Genomic DNA, 17683 nt, shown 5'->3' with positions numbered 1-17683 from the left:
AAACATATAAAAACTATTTTGCTGTTAGATTTAGTGGCATATAATCACAGCATTTGGGAGGCTACAGCAGAAAGAGGATTATGAATTCAGGGCCAACCTAGGCTTCATAGTGAGATCTTATCTCAAAAATTTTTTTAAAAAATGCTTTTCACTGGCAGTGGTAGCGCACACCTTTAATCCCAGCACTCGGGAGGCAGAGGTAGGCAGATCTCTGTGAGTTTGAGGCTAGCCTGGGCTACAGAGTGAGATCCAAGAAAGCTAGGACTGTTACACAGAGAAACCCTGTATTGAAAACAAAAAGAAAACAAAAACAACAAAAAGCTTTGCAGCTGGGCATAAAAGTGCATACTTTTAACTCCAGCACTTGGAAAGCTGAATCAGGAGAATTGCCATTAGTTCCAGGTTATTTCTGGGCTTCATGACAAGTAGCAGTCTAGCAAGGGCTACTACCAAATAAGATTCTGTCTCAAAAACCAAGAAAGTGAGCTGGAGAGATGGTTGAGAGGTTCTTCCAGAGGAACAGGGTTCAATTCCCAACACCTATATGGTGACTCACAACCATCTCTAATTCTAGTCTCAATGGATCCAACGCCCTCTTTTGGTCCCTTCCGACACCTGACACACATGTGGTACACAGATATACACATAGGCAAAGTACCCATATACATAAAATAAATAAATAAAAATTTTAAAAAAGAGTTGGGGATGCAACATAGATGGTAGAGTCATTACTTAGTATACATGAAGTCCTAGGTTCAGTCCCTAGCAGTGTATAAGATATATACCTATAACGCACCCAGGGTGATATACACAGGCAGGAGGACCATGAGTTCAAGGATATCCTCAGATCCATAGGCCAGCCTGGGATATATGAGACCTTGCTGCAAAAAATAACACACATGCACTCACCCACAAATGCATGCAAAGGACCAACAGTGGAAGCTCATGCTTGTAATCCCAGCACTTGGGAGGCAGAGGCAGAGGCAGAAGGCTCTCTGAAAGTTCAAAGCCAGCTTGGTCTACACAAGTTCCAGGCCAGGCAGTAATATATAGTGAGACCGTGTGTCCAAAATTAAACCAAAACAAAAACAAACAAAAAAGCAGCTTCCAAACTTTAATATGCACATAAATGTATGCAAATGTTTTCTAGCCTGGATGTGTGGCAGGTACTGGACACATCTATTTGAAATCCGTACTATAATCCTAGAAACAAGTTAACCTTATTTGACAGGTGAAGGGACAGACTAGGACACAGGACCAGGTCCCCAGAAATACAACTGCTGACCCAATACTTTGACCAGTTTACAAAGCTGTATCCCTGCTCAGTCTTCTTTCTGGAAATCTCTAACAAGCAGAGCTGTGCAGAAAAGGAATGGACATGAACTTGGAACAAAGCAATGCAAATGCTTCCCATTAAAATGAAGACACAGCCACTTGTCAGTGTATTTACTGCCCAGTTTCCTGAACGTCAAACACCAGGTGGTGGTTGGGATCATGGCATTCCCAGAGCCCTGGAAGGCAGCAGTCCTCCGGAAGCTGCTCTGTGCCAACTGCCACAACAGAGCTGCCCTGTCTGGGAACACTCGTGGAAACAAACAACAACCAGTCTCAAAGGCGCTCATACTTTAGTGAGACTTGAGAAAGGATACGGCTTTGACATTTCCTGGAAACAGTGGCTTCTTTGCACCGAGATACCAATTTACCAGGTGGTGTTTGTGACTCAATTTAAGGGAAATAATAGAAGTCTGGGTATAGCTTCTTCCTTGGTTTGAGGAGTAAATAATTGCTTCAGAAGTTGTCTGATTTTTTTCCTACCTCCAGCTCCTGGATGATGACTTCCTTGTCCTCTATTTCTTCTCCTCTAAAAGGTAAACAGATAGGTACCATAAGACAGCCAGCCGTGTCCAGCATCTGCTCTGTGGCGCTAAAGAAACCAGATACATTACAGCCTGGCTGAGCCTGTGCTCACCTTACACGGTGTGGTTTGGGCAGTATCTGTCTCCCCACCCCCAGGCTTCTCTGTTAAACTTCCAAGACCTTATATTCCTGATGCAAAGGTTAATAATTCTCCAGAGCATTTCTAAAAAGTCTACTAAATTGGAGGGGCTCAGAGCATTAAACCTAGGGCTTTGTAAATCCAGTGCAAATGTTCCACCACTGAGGCACACTTTAAGCCTGCTATTTAAATTTATTTGAACTGCCAAGCACAGTGGCACATGCCTGTAATCCCAGTACCTGAGAGGCGGAGGCAGATGGGTCAGGACTTTAAGACTAGGCTCGACTACACAGTGAGTGAGGTTGCCCTGGGCTGCAAGAAACCCTGTCTCAAAAAAATTGTTTTAACTGATAAATAGAAACGTAAGTTTTTATGAGATTTCAGGAGATACTCTTTCTTTTTCCCTAAGACAGGGTCCCATTGTATGGCTCTGGCTATCCACGAACTCACTCTGTAGACCAGGCTGGCCTCAAACTCAGAGATCCACCTGTTTCTGCCTCCCGAGTGCTGGGATTTAAGAAATATACCATCACACTGGACTTCACTGTATCTTGAAAATGTTTAACTTACATTTACTCCCTATTTTTTACTTTATGTGCATCGCTGTTTTGCCTACAAGTATATCTATGCTTCACATGTGTGAAGCACCCACATATGGGAAGAGGGCATAGTATCTCCTTAGATCTCAGTTACAGTTGATTGGGGTGCTGGTGCTATGGTAGAACACAATGCTCTTAACCACTGTGCCATCTCTCTAATCTCCCATTACTGTTTCTTTTAAGGGATGTGTGATGGCTATTCTTGGCTGTCAGCTTGACTACATGTGGAAATAATCAAAACCCAAGTGAGTGGGTAAAACTGTGAGGAATTTTCTTAATTAAATCATTTGAAGTGAGAAGACCCACTTTTAATCCAGGTCTTCTGAGGTGGGAAGACCCACTTCAGTCTGGGCCACACCTTCTGCTGGCCGCCTATAGAAAGGACATGGAAGAAGGGCGCTTGTTCTCCACCTGCTCCCTCTCATTCTTGGTGTCAAGTCCATTCCTTCACTGGCATTAGAGTCCACTTCAAGAGTCAGGTATGTACGGAAGACCAGTGGAGACAGCCAGCCTCAGGGACGGACACCTACTGGATTCTTCCAGTAGGACACCTTCCATTGGGAGACGGCCATTGTTGGACTAGCTGGACCACAGCCTGTAAGCCATTTTAATAAATTCCCTTCATATATATATATATATATATATATATATATATATATATATATGTGTGTGTGTGTGTGTGTGTGTGTATGTGTGTGTATGTATGTGTGTATGTATGCATGTGTGTGTATGTATGCATGTGTATGTATGCATGTGTATGTATGTGTGTATGCATGTGTGTGTGCATGTGTGTGTATGTGTGTATGTATGTGTATATACATATATATGTATGTATGCATATGTATACAGCTTCCTTCATTCCCTGAGTTCTGCTCCTCTAGGGAATCCTGATACAGGACGTAGCAAAACAAGAAGCACTGAGGAAAAGAACACGTGTGACACTTTAAGTTGCAAACAGAATAAGCTGCTGTTTTCATGCAACAGTGTTTTACTTAAATAACTAGCTGATAAACAAACCGTCTGTTCTTCAGCTCTGTGAGGTTAACATTTTCTCAAGAATGAACAAAGCAAGCATGTCAAATCAAGGAAAACAACTGGCAATATTTGTTGTCAATGCTGAGTTTTGGGCTTTTGAGAGAGAATTTTGAAAAAATTATCTATATCCCCCGCCCCAAGACAGGGTTCCTCTCTGTAACAGTACTGGCTGTCCTGGAACTTTCTTTGTAGACCAGGCTGGCTTCGAACTCAGAATTCAGAGATCCACCTGCCTCTGCCTCCTGAGTGCTGGATCAAAGGTGTGCACCACCACCACCTGGCTAATCTTTTTTTAAACATTTATTTTTATTTTATGTGCATTGGTGTTTTGCCTTCATGTATGTCTCTGTGAGGGTGTTGGATCCCCTGAAATTGGAGTTTCAGACAGTTGTGATCTGCCATGGGGTGCTGGGAATTGAACCTGGGTCCTGTGGAAGAAGCAGCCAGTGCTCTTAACCACTGAGCCATCTCTCCAGCCCCCCAGCTAATAAATCTTAAGAAAACAAAAACAGCTGGGCAGTGGTGGTGCACGCCTTTAATCCCAGCACTCGGGAGGCAGAGCCAGGCAGATCTCTGTGAGTTTGAGGCCAGCCTGGGCTACCAAGTGAGTTCCCAGGAAAGGCGCAAAGCTACACAGAGAAACCCTGTCTTAAAAAACCAAAAAAAAAAAAAAAAAAAGAAAACAAAAACATAAAAACCTGAGTATGGTGGTGTATACTTTTGATTCCAGCATCCAGGGGCTAAACAAGAGGACCATAGGTTTGGAGCCAGGGCTACACAGCAAGACCTGTTTAAGATTTATTTATTATGTACACAGAAGAGGGCACCAGATCTCATTATAGATGGTCATGAGCCACCATGTGGTTGCTGGGAATTGAACTCAGGATCTCTGGAAGAGTAGTCAGTGCTCTTAATAACCTCTGAGCCATCTCTCCAGTCCCATTTTTTTAAAAAAGATTTTTTTTATTTATTTTTTTATTTTTATCTTTTTGTCAGAGCTGAGGATCAAACCCAGGGCCTTGTGCTTGCTAGGCAAGCGCTCTACCACTGAGCTAAATCCCCAACCCCAGATTTTATTTATTTATTATGTATACAGTGTTCTGCCTGCATGTATGTCTACATGCCAGAAGATGGCACCAGATCTCATTACAGATGGTTGTGAGCCACCATGTGTGCTGGGACTTGAACTCAAGACCTCAGGAAGAGCAGCCAGTGCTCTTAACCTCTGAGCCATCTCTCCAGCTTTTGTTGTGTTTTGTTTTTTCAAGACAGGGTTTCTCTGTGTAGTTTTGGAGCCTGTCCTGGATCTCATCTGCAGACCAGGCTGGCCTTGAACTCACAGAGATCCACCTGGCTCTGCCTCCTGAGTGATAGAGTTAAAGGCATGTGCCACTGCTGCCCGGCATTCTTTGAAATTTGATATGAATTTTAGGGTATCCTTTTCCATTTCTGAATAAAATGTCACTTGCATTGTGACTGAAATGACTCTAGATATGTAGGTTATTTGGCCAGTGTCACCATTTAATGACATGCCTTCTAAGCTGTGAACACAAAATACTGAGTCTTTTATTTCTTGGTGCTGGGCACTAAGCCCAGTGTTGTATGTGAGGGAAGGATTCTACTACTGAGCTACATTTTCAGCCAAATAAGATTTTAATCTCTTTTAGCAATAATTTATAATTCTTAAAGAATACTTTATTATGAGGTACTTTGATGTTTTTGACATTATTTTAAAGGGAATTGTTTTTCTTTTAATTTTTTACTTTTATTTAATAATTTCGGTGTGTACATGTACATGTATGCACCTGTGTGTTCTTTAGGGTTCTCTATGAATAACGTCACACTGTCTTCACATCAAGGAAGCTTTGCTTCTCTGCTACTTGTATACTTGTTCTGGTCTAAGTGCTCTGGCTAGAACCCCAGTGTAAGGTTGAGTAAAAGTGGTAAGAGTGGGTGTTCTGACTTTTGTTGTTGTGTTTTGGCTTTTTACTTAATAAATAATCATTATTATTTTATTAATTTTTGAGACAGGGTTTCACTAATGTAGCCTTGGATAGCAAGGAACTGGTTCCACAGGCCAGGCTGGCCTCGAACTCATAGAAGTCCACCATCCTCTGAAAGATTGATTTATTAATAATGTACACACATTTGTGTCTGTGTGAGTGTATAGAAGTGTGCGGGTGCCCCAGAGATAAGAGGCGCCATACCCCCAGTGCTGTAGTCACAGGCACTTGCTCTTTTTGTTTTTTTTGGTTTTTGGAGACAGGGTTTCTCTGTGTCGCTTTGCGCCTTTCCTGGAACTCACTTGGTAGCCCAGGCTGGCCTCAAACTCACGGAGATCTGCCTGCCTCTGCCTCCCGAGTGCTGGGATTAAAGGTGTGCGCCACCACCGCCCAGCGTCACAGGCACTTGTAAGACACCTGACTTGGGTTCTGGGAATCTTTGTTTGCTTTGTTTTGTTTTTTTAAGACAGGGTCTCTCTGTGTAGCCCTGGATGTCCTGGAACTTGCTCTGTAGACCAGGCTGGCCTCAAAATCAGAGATCTGCCAGTCCTGAGTGCTGGGACTGAAGGCATGCGCCACCACTGGCTGGGTTCTGGAGATCTTATTCGCGTCCTTTGGGAGAGTAATACCTACTCGGCTGCTGAGTCATCTCTCCAGGCCCTATTTTTATCTTATGCATATGGGCGTTTGGCCTGTATGTATGTATGTCTGTGAACCACATGCATGCGGTACCTGTGGAGGCTAGGCTAGCAGGCCGTCAGACCCACTGGAATGAAGGTTACAGAAGAGGTCACCACATAGGTTTGGGAAACAGAACCCGAATGTGGAAGAGAAGTCAGTGCTCTTAACTAACAAGTAATTTCTCCAGACCTATTTACAATTGATTGATTGATTCATGGTTGTTTTGAGACAAGGCCAAGCTGAAAAAGTCCTGAGAAATATCTTCTCAAAGGCATACTGTCCCTACTTTAGGAAAGTATATCGATAACAAATATAATGAATACTAAGCACCTGGGAAAGCCTGACCAGGTGCTCCTGCACTCACTGCCCTAGACTGAGTCAGGCGAAGGCATGATGACCTGGAGGAATGCACTTGCCTGGGCTAGCATGAGCTATCTTCCTACCTTTCAAATTACCTGATACTGTCGCCGTATCTGATTTTGAACTTATACACACTGGGTCCCGCATGAAGGAACCTTGTCTCTGGAAAAGGGTAGGTGAACGGTTTTAAACTCATTGTTTCTTGATAGAAGCCTAAAAAAAAAAAAAAGCAGAAATATTAATCAATAAAAAGCAAAAGATGAGCCTGGCGGTGGCGGCAGCAGCACAAGCCTTTAATCCCAGGATTTGGGAGGCAGAGGCAGGCAGATATCTATAAATTCAAGGCCAGCCTGGTCTACAGAGCAAGGTCCAGAACAGTCTCCAAAGCTACAGAGAAACCCTGTCTCAAAAGACAGCTCATTAAATATAGAAAAGGAAGCCTGTCAATCTGCAGCATCTCTTAAAGGGTAAATGTTCAACACAGTACTCAGGCTTACTCAGCACTGCTGTTGATTACCTGGACCCTTTTCCCACCTAGTCAGTGAAAATAAATGGTGTGTTGGACCCACATCTATATAAAGGCAAAGAGACAACATTCAAGTTTGTATTTTATGACTGTGCTGGTTAGTTGTGCTTTTTATTTTGGTTTTTTGTTTGTTTGCTTTGTTAGCTTGGCATAACCTAGAATCATCTAGAAGAGGGAACCTCAACTGAGGAAATGCTTCCATCAGATTGGCCTGTGGGCAAGTCTGTGAGGTATTGTCTTGATTAATGACTGATGTGGGAGGACCCAGCCCACTGTGGGAAGTGCCATCCCTCTGCTGGTGGTCCTGGCTTATGTGGGAGAAGCAGACTTGAGCAAGCCAGGGAAGCAATTTGACAGACCAGTCCTGCGTGGTCTCTGCTTCAGTTCCTGCCTTGGCTTTCCCTGATAATGGACTGTAACCTCTAAGCCAAACAGACCCCTTCATCCAAGGTGCTTTTGGTCATGGAGACTTACGGCACCAATAAAAAGCAAACCAAGACAGGTCACACTTGGCACAAGCTCAGAGACAAAATCAAGGACACTGATTCGCTAAATTACTAGGGCTTGCTTTTCTGTGCCTCCCTTCTTTTTAAAGTAGAGATACAAACGCTGCAGTCCCTTGGCCTTTACATGCAGAACTTTAAATAATAAGTAGGCCCACAGTTTCCAAGGCTCAAAGTTTCCTTATATTCAACTCTCGGACATCGATTTTAGAAGCAACTGAGACGTAATAAACAGAACAGGCACAAAAGAGAATCTTGGTTTGAATCTCAGCCCTAAAGTCCCTACTTGATTTCTGCATGTCAGTCTCTCCTCCCCTCTCCATCTTTCCTTTCCCTTTTTATTTTATTTTTTTAAATTTTTGTAATTAAAATTTTTTGTTTGTTTGTTTTTCGAGACGGGGTTTCTCTGTGTAGCTTTGTGCTTTTCCTGGAACTCACTCTGTAGTCCAGGCTGGCTCTGCCTGGCTCTGCCTCTTGAGTGCTGGGATTAAAGGCAGCCCAGCTCCTTTCCCTCTTTAATACAAAAATTTCAGACAGGTTCTTACTTTGTAACCCAGGCTGGCCTGGAACAATGTAGCCTAGGCTGTCTTCAAATTCATGGCAATCCTCCAGCCTCAAGCTTGATCCTTAGTTTTCTTACACAGTAACAACAGTTATTTTTGCTTTTTGAACGCAGGGTCCTATGTAGTTCAGGCTGGCCTTGAACACCCTATATTCCTGAGGATGACCTTGAAGTGATCCTCAGTCCTCTAACTCCCAAGGGCTGGAACAATAGGGTTTTTGTTGTTGTATTTTGTTCTGTTTTGAAGATGGGTCTTCCTATGTTACCCAGTCTGGCCCTGTCTTAGTTAGGGTTTCTATTGCTTCAACAAAATACCATAACCAAAAAGCAAATCGTGAAGGAACAGTTTAGGCTTACACTTCAGCGTTGCTGTTCATCACTGAAGGAAGTCAGGACAGGAACTCAACTAGGGCAGATCCTAGAGGCAAGAGCTGATGCAGAGGTCATGGAGGGGAGCTGCTTACTGCCTGGCTTCCCATGGCTTGCTCAGCTTACCTTCTTATAGAACCCAGGACCAAGAGTCTAGGGATATAGCCCCACCCACCATGGGCTGGGTCCTCCTCCATTGGTCACTAAATAAGAAAATGCCTCAGCTAAGGCTCCTTTCTCTGGTGACTCTATAGTTTGTGTCAAATTGACACACAAAACCAACCAGTACAGGCCCAGAGCTACTGAGCTCAAGTGGTCTTCTTGCCTCAGCCTTCTGAATAGTTGGGGCTATAGAGTTTGTCACAGTGACCAATAAAAAACTACTTTTGCAAACCCTATCCTAAAAGCTTCATATGCATTTATCTCAGTTGTCACAAGCCTATGCAACAAGTAGTATAAACTTGACTGACTAGGAACTGAAGCACCATTGAAGGAGTACATGTCCATCAACCATTCTGTTAGCTCAACTTCTAGTTATAAAGAGGAAGAAACCAAGATAATAAGCATAAAATCGTTTTGTAAATAGTAAAATATCATATAAACATTCATGTAAGTTTTTTTTTTTTTCTTATTTTCTTTTTTGGTTATTTGAAACAAGGTTTCTATATGCATCCCAGCAAAGCCTTGAGCTCATTAATGTGGCTAATGTAGTCCAGACTTGTCTCATTCACAACAATCCTCCTGCCTCAGTATCCCAGAGTGCTGGGATTACACACATTCTATACTATTTTCATTGTTTTTCCTCTATATTATCTTACACCATTTCTATTCAGCAGCAGAGAATCTTGTACGACAGGATTATAAAAGCTATGTGCCAAAGAAATGGAATTTCCTGAAATTTCCAAAGTTCAAGTCTGAGCTGACAGTAAGGAGATACCCCAGTGTCTGATCCCGGCTGGAATGAGAGGTGGTTGGAGCAGGGACTATTTAGACTAGAATTTCAGTCAAAAATGAAAAGCAATTGTTGCCAAGTGCGAAGTTACCAGAGAGGAAATGCTATGCATATCCTGAGGAAAAAGTGGTGGCTGTCCCTTGCCCAAGGCATGGCAGGAATCCAAGGTAAAGGTGATCAGTTTAGGCTCCAGATGATTTTCTAAGGAGGTAGGGGGCCCACCTGGTGAGGCTTTGGTTGCTGCCACAGAAACTCAGTTCTTCAGAGTTGTAGATGCAGTGACCTCCGCATAACCTGGGGCGCCTGAGCAAAAGAAAGATGACTACCCCAAGAGGAAACGCCATGTCCTGTACCACAGCTGGCTAGCTGAGAAAACAAAAACAACTCTCTTCTAGCTGAGGCCTGTTCCTATTAGTTGCTGGCTGCCTGCTTCAGATACAGACACCACACACTAATTACCTCATTTGAAAATAGAGTAGACAGCATACTCCCAAACAACCAGATGGCAGTAGTGGCTCGAGGATTTCACAGGGTTACTTCCCAACTTTGACTACTGTCGTCATGGTGACACTAGGTCCCAGTAACTACTATTAGGTTGATGGGACCTTATAAAATAGAGGTTGGACTCTCGACCCATTTGTGGGTGACAAGTCATGACAGAAGGAAACAAAGAAGTTACAGGAAGTATGGCACCGTGGAAAAGACATAGAGACGAGATTAGGAGACCACAGCTTGAAGCGTTTTTTGTTGTTGTTGTTTCTTTTCCCAAACAGGGTCTCACTATGTAGCCCAGGCTGGCCTGGAATTCAAAATCCTCCTGCCTGGGCCTCTCAGCGCTGGAACATTTGACTTCTGCTTCATAGAAATCATTAGGCCCTGAGAAGTAGCTCAGCCTCTTCATTTCTTAGTTTCTACAGCAGATACAACAATGATTCTACCTACTCCTGGAATTGCAGGAATAAATGAAATACTGTTATAAATAGCCACCTCATAAACCCCAAGATGTTATATAAGCATCAGCTATTAATGATGGATTTTTTTTTTGTGCATGTGTGTATGGTGCACACATGACTGTGTGGGTAGGTGCTCCTGTGTGTGTAATGTGGAAGCCAGAACAGGACATTTGGAGTTTTCCTTTATCAATCTCTGCCTTTCTGCCTCCAGACCAGGTTACAAACCCAGCTTTCAGGACTGAGCTCAAGGGCATATGACCACTTTCTCCTTCTCTTTCCAAGTCCTTGGTAGTCTCAAGAGATCTTCCCATTATTGGTGAAGTAGAGTCAGAATCTCTGAAAGCCTGTATTTTCAACTAGAGCAGTGGTTCTCAACTGTGGGCCATGACTCCTCTGGGAGTAGAACAACCATTCATTCCATAGGAGCTGCATATCAGATACTTACATTATGATGAATAACAGTAGTAAAATTTCAATTATGCAACAGCAATGAAAATAATTTTATGTTGGGGGTCAGCACAACATGAGGAACTGTATTAAAGAGTCACAGAATTAGGAAGGTTGAGAACAACTGAACTAGAGATTCACAGACAGGACACTTATGTTCAGAGTATGTAATTTCAGAGGGCATTGGAGGGAAGCCACTTCACCAAAGGAGGAAATGCTTTTCAGGCTCACATAGTGCCGTATGGAAGCAGGTCTAGACCAGATTGCTAAGATTATAATTCCTTTAGTCCACAAAATTTCCACCACAGCTATCATCATTTAGTCATTTTATTAAACTATATCTCTGGGCACTCTCTTGACTCAGATAACTCTAGGCAAACTCATTCTGGGTTCAAATACATCAAGCCAAAATATAAACTTTTCTGATTAGTGATTATAAAAATTCTAATTTGGGGTATGAAGAGTTAAAATATATTTCTCTTCAAGATGTATATTCAAGCTGGGCGGTGATGGTCCAACACCTTTAATCTCAGCACTTGGGAGGCAGAGCCAGACGAACCTCTGTGAGTTCGAGGCCAGCCTGAGCTACAAAGTGAGTTCCAGGACAGGCGCAAAGCTACACAGAGAAACCCTCTCGAAAAACAAAAACAAAAGCAAAAAAAAAAAAAAAGATGTATATTCAAGAGCTGGGCATGGTGAGTGATATATATCTTTAATCTCAACAGAGGCAAGATGATCTCTATGAGTTTGATACCAACTAGCCTGGTCTACATAGTGAGTTCCAGGATAGCCAGGGCTACATAGAGAGACCTTGTCTCAACAAAACAAAAATCCATTTTCAAAGAAAACTTTGTTTCCTCCACTTGTAGACTAATCATGAAGACTACTGAAAGAAAGCACATGTTAAATGTAGTCTTTAACACTGGATAGTCAGTAAAGAAGTCTTTTTAATCCCAGAACTCAGGAGGCATAGGCAGGCAGATCTCTGTGAGTTTGAGGCCAGCCTGGTCTACAAAGCAAGTTCCAGGACAGCCAGGACTACACAGAGAAACTGTGTCTAGAAAAACAAAACAAAAAACAGTGTTAAATTGCACGGTGGTGGTACATGCCTTGAATCCTAACTCTCTAGAGGCAGAGGTAGGTGGATCTCTGTGAGCTCCAGAGCAGCCTGGTCTACATAGTAAGATCCTGTCTCAAGAAAAAAGGACAGGAAGAGACTGATGATCTAGTCTAGATTCTTGGAATCATTGAGATCATTCTGTTCTTTTACCTGTTTATCCCCACTCTTTCTAGTAAACATAACCTTTAAAATTGGCCTCTGTGTGGTAAGAGTTTGCCTTTAGAGCTGTGCCAGATTTGGTTTTGTTTAGCAGGAAAAGGTAAACTTAATAGTTGCAAAGCTACCCTGAAAATGAAATTAAAAGGTTTTGATAGACAACTCAACAAAGCAGAAGGAGTCAAACTCTTAAATTCCTCATTGTACCTGAGCGTATGTATCTTCCACATCTCCCATAGCCATACTGGAAGCCAATGGAAACTAGCTCTGCTCAATAGACTGCGTTCCTATTCTGGAAAACAGCCTTTTCTCATCTCTGTCCCGCCCAATGTCAGGTCCAAAAGAAACTGAACAAACAGCTAACTGTGGGGCCTATTAGCACACAGAGCATGCTGGCATCCTGGCTCCTCCCAGCTCTTCTCACCCTGCCCCTCACACTAATCGTCTCCAGCTCATGGGCTTCCTTTTCCAGCTTCTCATTCCTGTATAATCCTGCCATTTTAGCCACGCCCTCTCTTGGTCCTCTTGAGCCCCAGGGTCCTCTCCCCTCTCACGGCCGATTCAGTCTACTGGTCTTGTCTACTACTTTCTCTTCCTACTCTGGTTGTTTTCTCCTTATATCTACAATTAAAACTTCCCCTCAGCCATACCTTGAGCAGTCATGACTTCATTTTACAACTCTGGTGCTGAAACCTGGAAGGGTCACATATGAGCTCCCTTCCAGGGGCCTCGGCCTCTCCTACCCGAACCCAGCTGCTGCTGTGTCTTTTCCTGTATATGTATGTATGTAAGGATCATCTGTTTCTGCTGCCTTCTGCCACCCACCATTGTGGCCTATGACGTGAAGACCAACCTGTCTATTAGCATTCATATAACACTGACTTCACTGCAGCACTCAAAATTCTACCTGTCCCAGGGACCTAAAAATCATTTAGATTTAAAACTACAGGTAATTGGGAATGTTTTATTTTTGGTTTATACCAACTGGGCCCACTGCTGAAAGCAGTAAACTTGACAATTATAAAGGAAAGTGAGGCAAAGTCTGTAGTTTCAGAAGGGAAAATGGCAAAATAATACCTTCAGCTAGAAAAAGAAAGCATCTTTTATAATGTTGGGCTGTAAGCCCTGTGTCTCTGAGGTATATAACTGAAGGGCCTTAGAAGCAGAAGTAAGGAACAAGGAAGTGTGAAAGAAAGCTCCCAAAATATACACCTTTGTTCTTGGTAGGGAACTGAAGCTGGGTGTGTGTCCCTGCCTGGAATTCTAGCACTGAAGAACCTGAGGTAGGAGAACTGTTGCAAATTCAAAGCCAGCCGGGGCGACACAGCAAAACCCTGTCTTAAAAAAGAAAATAAAATTTAAATTAAAAAAGCCTTTTATATAAGAAAAGAAAATTTCACTTAGAAAATTTGAAATATTTTGCTAGCTTTAATACAATTTTTGGCAAGACATTTGGGATATAATAATTGTACTCACTAAGTTTATGAAGATAGACTTGAAAAGGCCTGGAGAAACAGGCCTATAATCTCAGCTACTCTGGAGGCTGACACAGGATTCCAAGTTCAAGACCTGATAGGAATATGGACCAAGTTCAAGACCAACCTAGGCAATTTAGTGAGACAGTTTTAAATGTTAAGTACATGGAAACAAAGGCTCAAGTGTAGAGTACTTGCTCAGCGTACATGAAGCTCAGGCTCTATCCATACTACACACACAAACGACAGGCCTGCCATGAGGTCATCGGATTTGGACAAAGCTAGACATCAAAGTTAAGACTAGGCAAGCAGCCATGTACAGTGGCACACACTTTTAATCTCAGATTTTTTTTAAAATTTTGTTTGTGGGTGTGCATGTGCCACAGCAAACACAGGCAGGTCAGATGTTAGTTCTGCTGAGTGGAACCCCTAGAATGAACTGGGCTGTCAGGATTGTCAGAAGGTACCTTTACTCCTGACCCATCTCACAGGCCCTGCTTTAGGCATTTGAAAATCTGGTTGCTAAGACGAAAAGGGCTATAAACACAAGAGCAGAAGCTGAGAGGCCAGGCAGAAAGCTGCTGTTTCTCCAGGAGGAAGCTGCTCCTGACTTGGACCTGCAGCTTTTATAGTGAATAACTGGACTTGAGATAGATTTGACATTAATGGAAGGTGGGAATCAATGATGGCTTTTGGAAATTGGGTAAGCAATAGTGCTTATTCTTTACTGAGGACTCTGGAGAAAGAGTTCTGGGAGACAGGACCCATAGCTGTTGCTGTTAAGTCTGGCAAGACATGGTTATGCTGAGGAGGCAGTGTCCTACTGTGCAAGGATGGAAATCAGATGGAAAAGTAAAAGGGAGTCATCAGTCTTTCAGTGGTACTTGAAGCTGTCAGAAGGGATAGGATCATCTAGGGAAGAAGTGCAGAGAAGGGACAAAGGCCTTCCTTAAGAGGATGGTTATGGATCATAGAGCCTATCCTAAATCAGAAAGAAAGCATTGAAGGGCAGAAGAAAAGACTCTGGGCCTCTACTCGAACACATGCCTGTACAGTTGCACTCATCTGTGCACAGTCTCATATTAACATGTATATAACACGCACACAAACTGGATGATGGTTGATTTTCTTTTGCTTGGTTGTTTTGACACAAAGTAGTTCTCAAGTAGCCCTGACTGGCCTTTAACTGTACCTAAGGATGATCTTGAACTCTCTTGCCTCTACCTTTCAAGTTCTGGGACTACTGCTGTAATGTGGGGGGTGGGAGGACAAAAAAAAAAAAAAAAACCCCTGTGTGATAGTTTGAATGAGAATGGCCCTAAATAGACTCATATATTTGAATGCGTGATCTGCAGTTGGCAGACTGTTTGAGAGGAATAAGAAGAATTAGGATATGTGGCCTTATTGGAGTAGGTATGGCCTTGGAGTAAGTATGTTGTTGCGGATGGGCTTTGAGATTTCAAAAGCCCACAGCAGGCCCAGTGTATCTCTCTTGGCCTGCTGCCTGTGGATCAGGATGTAGCTCTCAGTTACTTCTCCAGCATCATGCCTGCATGCCACCATGTTCCCACCATGATCATGGACTAACCCTCTGAAGCTGTAAGCCAGCCCCCTATTAAATGCTTTCCTTTATGAGAGTTGCCTTGGTCCTGGTGTCTCTTCACAGCAAGAGAGCAGTAACTAAGACAACCTGGAACAGAGATGAAAAGAATCAGGTTAAGGAGACATTTGGAGTTCCTGACAGAAGCTAATAGCAGCATGATCTTTAGTGCTAAAAGTAGAGCTGAAGCCGGGCAGTGGGGGCACACGCCTTTAATCCCAGTACTGGGAAGGCAGCGGCAGGTGAATCTTTGAGTTCGAGGCCAGCCTGGTCTACAGAATGAATTCAAGGACAGCCAGAGCTACACAGAGAAACCCTATCTCAAAAAACCAGAAGGAAAAAGAGTAATAAAGCTGAAATGTGGAGTGACTTGAAAGATACCCACTCATGATTCAGTGACTTGACAAGGTAAAGGAAAAAGAACAGTCAAAAATGACTCCCACAGCCACGTGTCATGGTTCACACCTGTAATCCTAACGTAACACTACGGAGGGCGAAGAACTGCTGTTAAGTTTGGTGACTGCTTGAGCTCAAGAGTCAGACCCTGTCTCAAAAAAGGAAAGCGAGCTGGGGAGGTGGCTCAAGGATTAAAGTGTTTGCCCTGCTATATCGGGAGCAGAGTTTGGGTCTCCAGAACACATGTAAATGCCTGGCGGCTTGTAATGAATGCCAGCCTCAGAAGACAGGGCTCTCCAGTACAAGCTGACTAGCAAGACTAACTGTACTGACAAGCTCTGGGTTTGATCGAGAGACTTCGCCTCAATGAATGAGGTGGAAGAGTAATGGAGGCTAATTCCGACATCAGCCTTCTGCCTAGTGCACATGTAAATACACATGCACACCACATATGCATGAAAGTGGAAAAAGAAAAACAAACAGGGGCTGGAGAGATGGCTCAGAGGTTAAGAGCACCGTCTGCTCTTCCAGAGGTCCTGAGTTCAATTCCCAGCAACCACATGGTGGCTCACAACCATCTGCAATGAGATCTGGCGCCCTCTTCTGGCCTGCAGTCATACATGCTCTATACATAATAAATAAATAAATCTTTAAAAAAAAAGAGCAAACAAAGAGAGATCCCCAGTTACTCGACAGTTTCTTGAACACCTAACTGAAGATGTATTCATGCCTTCCCTGGGGAAAAAAGGGTGTCTTGGAAAATAAATTCTTTGTTTTGTTTTTTTCTTTAAATATTACTGTTTTTGCTATCGTTATTATTTTGTGTGTATGGGTATTTTGCCTCTATGTATTTCTGTGCACCACACAGAACTTGGTGCCCCCAGAGCCCAGAAGAGGACATCAGGTCCCCTGGAACTGGAGTTACTGATAGTCGTGACCCCTGTATGGGTGCTGAGAATCACACCTTAGCTCTATGTTGAGTTTTGGGCCAACTTGGGCTACAAGAAACCCTGACTCCAAGAGACTCCAAAACACAAAACCATACTTAAAAAAAAAAAAAAGAAAAGAAAAAAAGAACAAAAAACAAAACATGTAAATAAATAAAAATAAAATAAAACAAAAGAACAAAACCACCAAACAATAAAGAAAACAAAGGGACAAAAACAGCCCATGTTGTGACAGGAAACATTTCAATGGAGGAAGTCTTGTTTTTTTTTCACGGCACCTGATAAGCCTTGACTAGCGAGGGGTTGGAAACCGGACCGAACACTCCCTTCGCTCCCCTGGAAATCTCCGTGCGGAGCGGTTGGGTGGGGGGCTGGGAGGCGGGCAGGCGTCGCAGAGCGTGCCCGCCTGCGGCCGGGGTGCTGCCGGCTGGCTGGGGCTCGCGGTGCCCGGCGGCCACCCCGGCGGCCACCCCGGCGGCCACCCCGGCTCCGCAGCCCTCCACCCACGGCCACCCCTGGTCCCCAGGCCCAGGACGTCCCTCAAAGCCCATCTCGGGCCGCCAGCCGCGGGCGGCCCCCGGGTGGAAGCGCGCAGGCTTGGCCGCTCTCACCCGCGCACTGCCTGGCGGTCCTCAGAAAAGGGGCCACGCGTGGGCTCCGGCTCAGAACCCTCCTCCAAGCCCGCAGGCCGCGGACTCGCGCCGGCCTACCTCCCAACCCGGCCTCCAGACAAAGCTCTGCGCAAGCGCGGCCTCGGGACTTCCCGCCAGGTCCTCCGCGCATGCGCAGGTGTGAAGTGCCGCGGCTGCCCCAAAACTAAGACCCGAGTGAGCAACACACACGACCTCCGGGCCTCGTGCGCAGCCTCACACCTTTCCGAGCACGTGGGTTCTCTGAGTTGGCCGCGGCGTGCTGTGGAGTTCTCCTGTTTGTCATTGTTTGTTGTTGTTTTTCCCGTGTGTGTGTGTGTGTGTGTGTGTGTGTGTGTGTGTGTGTGTGTAAT

The 17683-nt window shown here is 44.0% G+C and overlaps 1 protein-coding gene across 4 annotated transcripts in view; it reads right to left on the bottom strand.

Moving 5' to 3' along the window:
* Positions 1-17445, bottom strand: part of Majin (membrane anchored junction protein) — a 33530-nt gene extending 16085 nt beyond the window's left edge. For 2 of the 4 annotated variants that reach the window (XM_036205239.1, XM_036205264.1), the window contains exons 1-3: positions 17292-17421; positions 6770-6887; positions 1816-1861 (exon numbers count right to left, since the gene is read on the bottom strand). In XM_036205239.1, the coding sequence (XP_036061132.1) occupies positions 1816-1861; positions 6770-6870 (147 nt within the window). In that variant the 5' untranslated portion in view covers positions 6871-6887; positions 17292-17421. Of the gene's footprint in view, positions 1-1815; positions 1862-6769; positions 6888-15325; positions 15344-17291 lie in introns of those variants that run through there. The other 2 variants (XM_036205246.1, XM_036205255.1) reach the window with 2 other exon arrangements.
* Between the last annotated feature and the right edge of the window lie 238 nt (positions 17446-17683).

Source organism: Onychomys torridus, chromosome 1 (assembly GCF_903995425.1).
Source record: "Onychomys torridus chromosome 1, mOncTor1.1, whole genome shotgun sequence".
Classification (NCBI taxonomy): Eukaryota; Metazoa; Chordata; class Mammalia; order Rodentia; family Cricetidae; genus Onychomys; species Onychomys torridus.
Note: the sequence above shows the minus strand (reverse complement) of the source record. Positions and strands in the feature narration are given on the sequence as shown.